We start from the raw sequence: 11,257 nt of genomic DNA, 5'->3' as shown, positions 1-11,257 counted from the left end.
AACTTGTCATCTTAAATGCATGTGAGCTGACTGTCAATGCCTTTGAAGCCAGAGCTTGGGTATAATGCCATTCTCCACACCATGACCGCACCAGGCCTGCCAGAGAGCCCTGTCGTGTCAGTCTGATTCAGGGCTCACAGGACTGCATGAAAATGGTTTCCATAGCAGCAGGGATGTAGATTGCTCTCTGTCATAGTAGGGATGGCCCTGGGTGACCTCAAGAATGGCTGCCTCCTCTCTGTCTTTCTGTCTCTTCTCTGTGATTTATTGCCTTAACCCAATGACATACTCCTCTCTCTCTCCCCTCTGACTAGTCCTGCAGGTGCAGGAGCACAAGTGGTCAGGCTGGTCACAGACATGTTGATTTTCATGGGTGTCTGAATGAAATCTAGGGATTGTGACAATCGGTTTCATTTATCTCTCCTCCAGTTTTCAGGTCTCATATCATTAGTTATCATATTTTATATAAAACATTTTCACTCGGTTACAAAAAGCCAGAGGGAGGATAGAGGATACATTGTGGAAAGGTGAGATTGTTCAACTTTGTGAGTAACTTCTGCCCATAGTTACCTTGCAAATATATTAGAATAGTAGAGTAGATTCTTAGCAATTGGATTCATAGAATGGGCCAAAGCAGGCTAGTCTAACAGGTGCAAACTCTTCACTGATCCTAGTCAGTGAAGAGGTCCTAGTCCTACCAGTCACACTACAGCTGTCGATAAGAGACTTGGTTTGAGTGCCCTCCCATTCAGACCATTGAGTGCTGCTGTTGATAAACTCAGCAAAAAAAAAATGTCCTCTCACTGTCAACTGCGTTTATTACAATGATGTGAAGTTATTATTACAATCTGTGAAGTTATTTGAATTTTTTACGAATTATCTTTGAAAGACAGGGTCCTGAAAAAGGGACGTTTCTTTTTTTGCTGAGTTTATGTCTGCTCAGCTGCTGACGGCAAAGGGAACTGGCCATGGTGCTGAAAGTAAAAAAGTAGGCCAATGTGTCAACGGATGTGAAAAAATCTGGTATGAAAGGTTAAAGTAAATTACACTGTCCAAAGACTAAACATGTATTTTTTTATTGAATAGCTTGTGGGCTTTTAAATGAAAACTGTCGGAACTAGGCTATCTATGATGTTGGCTTTCTATTATTGAGACTAATTCACTGCTATTTTGATTTAGGCTTCTGTGCAGAGCTGACTGGGACATTTTTTATGAAAACAGGAGTCATTTGTCCTGCAATACTGAAACTTTTGATTCTATGTATCACTCGTTAGATGGCGCTGCACTGAAGACGGATCTAGGCTACTTGCACAATCTGGAAATACACAGCCAGAAAGCGAATGGAGCCTAGCACGCGTTGTGTGCTCACTGGTGAGCAATGGACTTTTATGCTCGATAACTCTGCTACCCTTTTCCCAACTTGAAACACATACACGTTTACCATGTTAACAATGAGAGGAGTGAACAATATTATTTGTGTTTTTCCAACAGAACGGCTAGGACTCCGGAGTCGGGGTTAATTTACGGACTAATTTAAACTCAGCGGAAGCAAACTATTGTATGCAGCTGGGCAAGTGGAGTGTATTCCGTCCGTCCGAACTTTACTAAACCAAGCACGTGCAGTATTGGTTATCCGATTCCGAAGTCGATGTATCGATATTTTTAAAGCTCTATTCATTCATAATTACTATTTATGTTTGCGCTTAGGACACTTTGTGAAATATACACAATGTTGTGGGCTCTTTGCGTTTTCTCCTTCTCCGGAAAATGAGTGCTGTGAACACAGACTATTCAACTATGGTGAGAAGATGTTTTCTGACGTTCAAACCATTCAGGTAAGCATTTACATGTAGGCTACTGTTCTCGTGGTCTCGATGTACAGGCAGTGTTCTCTCTCTGTGTAGGCTAAGTCTCAAATTGAGTTGAAAAAAAATGAGTTCACATGAAAATGGGAACGTCATGAGTAGACTACAACAAACTCACAGTGGTCAGGTTGCCTTGACAGAAGTACACACCTGTGATGTCATAGAGGTGTGAAAATGGATCTGTCATGTCAGAAATATGTTATGACAACCTCATAAAAGCAAGGAGTAGGCTAACTGCATAACGGGTGAAGGTGCATTGCAGATAGTGCACAAGAAGACTGAATATGAACTACATATTTCTACAGTAGTTTGCATGTATTTTCCCCTGTACACAGAATGACATGCACATATCTATACAGAAGGCCTATGCACTTGACACTTGAGTCAATATAGATCAGTGCATTGTTTCAGAGCTCTTGGGCATACTCTGATCACTATGGTACACCTGAACTCTGCCAGCACTCTAAAGGCAGTTAGACTTGTGCCTAGTGTCTACTGTGAATGAATTCATTGGTGTGTAGAATGTGTTCAGTGGCATGCAAACACACAAAGGTACAGATCAGCTGACAGTAGGTGATATCAACTAGTTTTGTGTATTTCTGAACACACTGGTTTTAGCTTTCATGAGCACAACACTCAGCTCTTCACCATTAGCCCAAATATTGGACAGTGATGGAGTATGACATTGCTCTTAGACAGTAAGAGTGTAATATTACCTCTGAATTACATGAAGCTCTCTTTTAAAGGGCTACCCTTACATCACAGGATGAGAAGAAGGAAAGCAATATCATAACCCGTGTTAAATGAGCAGCAAGTGATGTGAGCTGTGGTGTGTAATATGTAAATCTAGCTCTCCATCCAGCAGCTCTCCTCTGGAGGAATGGACTGGAATGGTTTCAAATATTTCAACATTTGCATGAGCATTTCTCAGTGGATCACTTTTCTCATGCAAGGATGTCATCTACAGTTTGAAAGGCATCTGTTATGAGCATTAATTTCCACCCACCATTCTGAACATTTGAAAATGTCTACAGTGATTGTGGTTGCAGTCACACATATGCAACTGTAATCCTTAATGTTATACTTTTTCAGTTGACTTTTCATACATTGTGTTGTACACAAGACCCATGTACTGTATGTAATATGCCATTTACCTTTGTCCACAACCAGATCCCCAGCATTGCCGTAGGTAGATTAGTTAAGAATGATGATTGATTGATAATTCATCCATCTCTAGTCTTGACAATTGGATTCTCTGCACTCTGTTAAATGGCAAGAAATGCAGTGATGGGATCAAAACACTAAGTGAAACCTAAGTGGACTCAAAAAAACAAAGTAAAAGCATTTGTTTTCATGATGCCGTCAGCTCCCATTTGCCGAGCTATACGAGGTGCACCTGACTACCCCATGAAAAGAATTGCAACGCATTAGACCAATGACCATCAAATTCAAACTTGTCATCTTTAAGTTTCTTTGTTATTTTGCAACATCTTCCTGTGCCCCATTCCTTTTGTACTGTACAGCTCTTTTGCTTTCATTCTGACAGTTGACCCCCCTCTTCTCTTCTCCCCTGCCTTAACTCCCTCGTTTTTCTCTTATTGTTCCCCCTGAGTTCTAACCCTGAGTCTTGCTCTCTGTTTCCTGGTTGCCCTGGTCCCTGTCCCTGCAGGATCTTTGTGGCGGGGATCGGCTTCTTCAGCCTGTGCTTCCTAATGACCTCCCTGGGGGGGCAGTTCTCGGCCAAGCGACCCGGAGACACTCCCTTCACCATGCGGGCCGAAGGTAAGCTCCAGAATACAGACATTACAGCGTCTCTCTCTCTGTAAAGCCTGGCAGCCTCTGACTACATACGTTCTCTGCACACAATAAACACGGAAGAACACGCTCCGTGCAGCAGAAGCCCTTGACTGCAGGCAGCCGGCTGACAGAACTCATCAGTCTGCTGCTCACCAGGTGGGGGTTAGGGGGCTTGGGTCTTGTTACCCTCCCCTCACCTTCCTGTAGTCTTGCTAAGATGTCACCACCTCTAGGTCTTTAAAATTCACCCTGGTCAGTGTTCCGTGCTCTGGGAAAGCAGGCTCTTAAATTTCAGAGCACGTTATCTGTGTTTGTTCTATGTGCCCCTGCATTTATATCACAGTGCACAGATCATTTAGAAGAGTCAATGTTAGTTTGGGCGCAGTTGCCTCTCAGCTGTATTACAGCCTGACACTCTGACACTGTATCATCCTCATTGGGCAATGTGGGCATTATCAGGTGGACACAACCACCCAAAAGAACAATAGAAAGTCAAGAGAACTCAGAATTATTCCTGTGCCTTGTTGTTTTACAGATGATTTGCTTTATGGTTTGTTCAGCAGTGATGCATGCTTGTAGACTAAAATGCTGCTGCAGTGCAGTGATAATACACAGTACAGTAGGAATCTCTAGTGACTGTTTGTTTGTCTGTGTGAAAGCCTGATCTAAAGCAGAATCCCTCTCTGTCCTCCAAACCGTGGTTAAAATCCATAAGTGATGGATAATCTTCATACAATGTAATCCTCCGTGCTGCACGCCAACTCCAGCAGAGATAGGGAGAGGGATGTGGGCAGGCAGAGGAAGGCTGGAACGCTGCCTGATAAATTAACCACTCACAGGCTGCAGTCTAGGGAAGGCATTTGGCCCTCAGCTCATTAAACACTGCCTGTTACCCAACCAGGGAAAGCCAGGCTAAGTAAACCCTGAGCCTGTGTGTGTGTAATGAATGGGCAGGATGGAGGTCAGTGTTCATTGGAGCAGCACCAGGATAGTAGACACCAAGTCAGCTACTTCTGGCCCCAGGAGTGACACAGAGAGCCTGTTGACTGTGTGATCTGCTTTAGTGATGAGGGTCTTTTAGTGCACCCACGCACACACACAATTTGTGTTTTGCAAGCGGGAGGAAAAAGGCTAGGGGCCAAGTAAATGTGGGATCGTTTTACGTATTAGACCAACTGAGCATAGAAATATATCCCAGATTGACTGTGATGGTAATAAGTCTTTTAGTAGAGCTCATGAATGGACCCATAGTTGATAGAGGAGGAGTTTAGATCTACAGTGTCACAGCTTTCTTCCTGGGAAGGAGAGGCGGACCAAAACGCAGCGTGGTTAGAGTTCGTGTTAATTTAATAAGGTAACTCAAACATGAACAGGATACAAAACAATAAATGTGAAAACCGAAACAGTCCTAACTGGTGCATAAAACACAAAGACAGGGAACAATCACCCACAAAATACCCAAAGAATACGTCTGCCTAAATATGGTTCCCAATCAGAGACAACAATAAACACCTGCCTCTGTTCTCAATCTAGGCAACCATAGACTTACCTAGACACCTAAACTGAACACAACCCCATAAATCTACAAAAACCCCGAGACAAGACAAAACACACAAATCCCCCATATCACACCCTGGCCTAACCAAAATAACAAAGAAAACTAAAGCCAGGGCGTGACATACAGTCGTGGCCAAAAGTTTTGAGATTGGAAATTAATATTTGTGTCACAAACTTTGCTGCTTCAGTGTCTTTAGATATTTTTGTCAGATGTTACTAGGAAATACTGAAGTATAATTACAAGCAATACATAAGTGTCAAAGGCTTTTATTGACAATTACATGAAGTTGATGCAAAGAGTCAATATTTGCAGTGTTGACCCTTCTTTTTCCAAGACCTCTGCAATCCGCCCTAGCATGCTGTCAATTAACTTCTGGGCCATATCCTGACTGATGGCAGCCCATTCTTGCATAATCAATGCTTGGAGTTTGTCAGAATTTGTGGGTTTATGTTTGTCCACCCGTCTCTTGAGGATTGACCACAAGTTCTCAATGGGATTAAGGTCTGGGGAGTTTCCTGGCCATGGACCCAAAATATCTGTATGTTTTGTTCCCCAAGCCACTTAGTTATCACTTTTGCCTTATGGCAAGGTGCTCCATCATGCTGGAAAAGGCATTGTTTGTCACCAAACTGTTCTTGGATGGTTGGGAGAAGTTGCTCTCGGAGGATGTTTTGGTACCATTCTTTATTCATGGCTGTGTTCTTATGCAAAATTGTGAGTGAGCCCACTCCCTTGGCTGAGAAGCAACCCCACACATGAATGGTCTCAGGATACTTTACTGTTGGCTTGACACAGGACTGATGGTAGCGCTCACCTTGTCTTCCCCGGACAAGCTTTTTTTCCGGATGCCCCAACCAATCGGAAAGGGAATTCATCAGAGAAAATGACTTTACCCTAGTCCTCAACAGTCCAATCCCTGTACCTTTTGTGGAATATCAGTTTGTGCCTGATGTTTTTCCTGGAGAGAAGTGGCTTTTTTGCTGCCCTTGTTGACACCAGGCCATCCTCCAAAAGTCTTTGACTCACTGTGCGTGCAGATGCACGCACACCTGCCTGCTGCCATTCCTGAGCAAGCTCTGTACTGGTGGTGCCCTGCTCCCGCAGCTGAATCAACTTTAGGAGATGGTCCTGGCGCTTGCTGGACTTTCTTGGGCGCCCTGAAGCCTTCTTCACAACAATCGAACTGCTCTCCTTGAAGTTCTTGATGATCCGATAAATAGTTGATTTAGGTGCAATCTTACTGGCAGCAATATCCTTGCCTGTGAAGCCCTTTTTGTGCAAAGCAATGATGACGGCATGTGTTTCCTTGCAGGTAACCATGATTGACAGAGCAAGAACAATGATTCCAAGCACCACCCTCCTTTTGAAGTTTCCAGTCTGTTATTTGAACTCAATCAGCATGACAGAGTGATCTCCAGCCTTGTCCTTGTCAACACTCACACCTGTGTTAACGAGATAATGACTGACATGATGTCAGCTGGTCCTTTTGTGGCAGGGCTGAAATGCAGTGTAAATGTTTTTAGGGGGTTCAGTTAATTTGCATAGCAAAGAGGGACTTTGAAATTAATTGCAATTCATCTGTTCACTCTTCATAACATTCTGGAGTACATGCAAATTGCCATCATACAAACGGAGGCAGCAGACTGTGAAAATTAATATTTGTGTCATTCTCAAAACTTTTGGCCACGACTGTCGATGGAAGGGAGAGGAAGTATAGAAATGAGGAAAACCAACAGACTGGTTTCTAACGTAGGGAAGAGAAGGTTGCTTGATGAAAGGCGTTCCCCAGTGAACAGTTCACTCTCCCTCAGCAGTTTGTTTTTATAATGGAACTCACTTTCAATGCAACCACAAGATAAAGCCTCAACAAAACTGTGTTAGGACAGTCCACTATTTTCTGTTCATTATAGACAATACAGGCATCAGAGGCAGCCTGAGCCTATCATAACATGTTGTCCATAATGTTCTTTCAGAGAAGTCTAAATTAAATTTGAGTAGATACGGTATACTACTATACAATAAATGATGCTGCTGTAGGCTAGTGGGAGGACTACAAATCAATGAATCGTTTGTAGATTCTTCCCAGATCCTGTCTGTATAGTATCCAACTATGCAAGCTTTGATGCTATTCACATTGGATGATCTGTTTGTCTAGGGCTTTATGGGCTTGTTGTGTGGACAGGGAGATAATTAGCAGGCATACCGGCTCTGTTGTAGGATTCTCCCTGGTTGGATTAGTGACCACACTGGGGATATACACAATGCTATACAGAATTAATACCCAACAATGAAATAGAATAGATTCCTAAGGTTTCATACAGACCGTGTTTGAATATTGCATTTCAGTTCCCTCCACTTATTGATATGTCTCAATTCAGACCTGTCTGAGTCAACATCAATACCACTCAATATATTGTAGCCTGTTCTCAGTGACTGCTGTTGCTCAATTCTTATTGATAGAGCAATATTGTACTATTTGCTTCTTCTGTCCCGTTGCTTTACCTGGTTACACCCAGTAGGCCACTGAAATAATGTCTGTACAAACGTTTACCCCATTATTGGTGCAGGTTAACATTTTTGAGGATGAGTCTTGTCTGTGATGCAGAACTGAGTGATATCCACTAGATGTGCCAGCTGCAAAGTCAAAATTAGCTATATTGTAAAAAAGAATGAAAACAAAATGTAGGTTAGTGTTAGGCATTAGGGTTAGCAGTGTGGTTGGGGTTGTATGACTTTGTGGCTGGGCCAGCTAGTGACCACTGAGCAGAGCTGCCTCCAGCACATGAGTCATCCCAATAAATGCTCTCCTGCATTATGCAGGTGGTCTTTCATGGAACATGAAACTAATGATGTGGTGGGGGACTATTTCCTGGAAAGGACGAAGGTGTAAAAGAGGGAAACGTTAGAGAGGATCAATCTTAAATGCTGCAGAGGTGTTCCAGGGGCTTCTAATTATGTCTTTGAAGCCCTCCCTCACGGACACCCCTCTTTCCATAGGGGCTATTAACGTGGCCCTGCCTGGCTGTTGGGTAGATGGAGGAAGGGTAAAGTTCATGAGCTCCAAGATTTTCCCTTGGCAGGCTGATGCTGTTTAAATGGTTGATATACAGTAGTTTGGATGTAAACATTTTGTCTGTCCCACCTGTACGGCTGAGAGATGAGAGGCAGAAGTTCCATTGTGCTGTTCCACAGACTCAATCTGAGTTGCTATTCTATCAGACTCGCTAGACGCACTCAATCAGAGCTAGGTTACAGCACTGTAGCATCCTTTAAGGAACCACCCATTATGAAGCTTCTGTGTGTCTATTCACTCAGTCACTGTAACAGTGTGTTTGTGTACTAGGCCTAAGGTGTTCTCTCAGCAAAATGCCACTGATGGATGTTGGTACACATCTAATTAACAGGAGGAGTCTGGCGCTAATATGGGGCCAGGGAAGTAGACTGGCTCACACACGTATTCGGCCCGGAGGCCAAGTGAGGGGTAATAACTCATGAACTCTCACCACATATGTTGTTTTCCCCTACATCTTTTAAACCATAGTAGGTCACGTATTGCGTCAGAAAACATAGTGGTTGGGCAGGAGCCACTAAGGTGAGGATGAAACAGAGAGAGCTCATGAACTATTTTGTAGGATGTACACGAGTGAAAATCTAATTTGACCTCCATTCAATGTCATGGCAAACTTGTCACAATGTGTTCAATGAAATGCTAATAATGCAGTTAAATCCATCAAAGGACACTGCAGGAGGTCCAGCAGGCTGTGTAGTCCCCACGGACAGAGAGACACTGCAGGAGGTCCAGCAGGCTGTGTAGTCCCCACGGACAGAGAGACACTGCAGGAGGTCCAGCAGGCTGTGTAGTCCCCACGGACAGAGAGACACTGCAGGAGGTCCAGCAGGCTGTGTAGTCCCCACGGACAGAGAGACACTGCAGGAGGTCCAGCAGGCTGCACTGAGGTGAGCTGCTGTGACTAAAGAATACATGAGCTTCCATCAGGGTGGCCAGACAAAGAGACAGATGCTTTTCTGTTAGATTTTGAAAAGCTCACGACAGCCATGTTGTACATATCTTTCTCACTCTATTTTCCATGATAGGCAGTGACATTTTGCTGAAGGAAAATACCATGTTTCTACGGGTAGGGAGGCTGCACAAATGTTTTTGATACCTAGCGGATCTGATGGCATCCACCAGGGTAAGAAGGCATGGGGTTCTGCAGAGGAGAGAGGAGAGGAGAGAGGAGAGAAACCTCAAAGATTCCTCATCTTGAGCAGCTGAAAGGATTTACAGTCATCTTGACTCTGTGTTGATTGATCGAACCTTCATCCAATGAAAACACTGTCACAGTCATTAAGGGATTTTCCTTGTGTTCTCACAAACATTCTTTCCAGAATAGAAACTAATATGTAAAATTACAGTGCAAACCTTTTTAAAGTTGTACAACTAACTGGAAGTCAATCTGGATAAGAGTGCCTGCTAAATGACTAAAATGTCAAATTTAAATGATGAATTAGTTCTCTGGAGTGTTCAAGTATGCAAAGAACACCTTCCTAATATTGAGTTGCATCCCCTTTTGCCCTCTGAACAACCTCAATTTGTTAGGGCATGGACTCTACAAGGTGTTGAAATCATTCCACAGGGATGCTGGCCAATGTTGACTCCAATGCTTCCCAAGTGTCAAGTTGGCTGGATGTCCTTTGGGTGGTGGACCACTCTTGCTACACACAGGGGAAACTGTTAAGCGTGAAAACCCAGCAGCGTTGCAGTTCTTGACACACTCAAACCAGTGCGCCTGGCACCTACTACCATACCCCGTTCAAAGGCACTTAAATCTTTTGTCTAGCCCATTCACCCTCTGAATGGCAAACATGAATGCCTATTGCTGAACACAGTAGTCAGTATGTATTGTATTGTTTGAAGGAGTGTGTGTGTGTGTGTGTGTGAGAGAGAACTGGATGTGTGTACATTACATTGAATCAGAAACCTATCAGTGGTCCTTGTGCAGAGTCCCTGACTCAGCGGTTCCCCTCTTTGTGTTGTTGGTGGGGTCCGATTTCTTATTTACCCTGAAGATAACGGGCACCGGGCCACACGTTCTTGCAGAACATAAGAATGGTGGTGGTGGGAGGTCAAATGTGAACTGAATGCTGAGTGTAAACATAGTTAGTATCTACATAAAAGCTTCCCATCTATTTCCACCTTATGTCTGCCATTCGTACCAATGAAGAAGACTGGCCTTCAACTTGCTTGTGGTTCTCCTAAAATGTGTTTTGGGTTTGTTTGTGTCTTTGTATATTGTCTGTAGGGAGAGGGAGGGTTAATAGGAGGAGGAGGCAGGTTTTTAATTGAAGCTGTGGAGAAGCATAGACAGATAGTTTCCTCTTTCTGGGCTGTCAGGTGCAATGAGAGAGAGGATAAGTGACAGAGGTTGTCGGCTCTAATAGGTTCTGGTTCTGTCAGCTCCCCCATGGCTGCCGGGTACACTAGAGCAACTCAATCTCAATCAGTCCTCCTGTTAATGAATATTCGTATGAGGAGTGAGAGCAGCAGGGATAGGGGGAGTGTGAATCTACCAATCTAGCAGGTGAGAGGGGAAGGGGGAGGGTCTGACACCCCAAGGGTCCTCAACCAGGAAAACAACACACACACGTACACACACACACACACACACACACAGTACTCTCGAGTTATATGTACCAACATTTCTCAGTTGTACACAATCTTGTACAAAACCCTATGAAAAACTGAAGGCTAATTGTCAATAAGGACATGCATAAATGTAATGTTTTATGCGGAAACCACCAACAATTCAATACAGTATGGTATGTGCAGGGTCAGGTATGTGTGTCTGCCTATGCATGTTATAGCCAAGACATTGAATAGATTTGATCAATATTTGTCTCTTTTTTGCTACTGTAGGTAGCATTAGTTGGCAGTACCTATGCTAAAACCTATATTTTTCATCTTATAGCTTGTTCACTCCTTTTTAAATAGTGAGCCAACATGCCTTCAGCACTTTTATTTCCCTGACTGATCAAA

The 11,257-nt window shown here is 43.5% G+C and overlaps 1 protein-coding gene across 2 annotated transcripts in view; it reads left to right on the top strand.

Moving 5' to 3' along the window:
• Positions 1–1,324: 1,324 nt before the first annotated feature.
• LOC135555423 (alpha-1,6-mannosylglycoprotein 6-beta-N-acetylglucosaminyltransferase B-like) overlaps positions 1,325–11,257 on the top strand; it is an 85,650-nt gene continuing 75,717 nt past the window's right edge. The window contains exons 1-3 of one of the 2 annotated variants that reach the window (XM_064987833.1): positions 1,325–1,371; positions 1,492–1,835; positions 3,535–3,647. In XM_064987833.1, coding sequence (XP_064843905.1) covers positions 1,768–1,835; positions 3,535–3,647 — 181 coding nt within the window. In that variant the 5' untranslated portion in view covers positions 1,325–1,371; positions 1,492–1,767. Of the gene's footprint in view, positions 1,836–3,534; positions 3,648–11,257 lie in introns of both variants that reach the window. The other variant, XM_064987834.1, reaches the window with a different exon arrangement.

This window comes from Oncorhynchus masou, chromosome 15 (assembly GCF_036934945.1).
Source record: "Oncorhynchus masou masou isolate Uvic2021 chromosome 15, UVic_Omas_1.1, whole genome shotgun sequence".
Classification (NCBI taxonomy): Eukaryota; Metazoa; Chordata; class Actinopteri; order Salmoniformes; family Salmonidae; genus Oncorhynchus; species Oncorhynchus masou.
The sequence above is the reverse complement of the archived record's forward strand: the minus strand, read 5'-3'. Positions and strand labels throughout refer to the sequence as shown.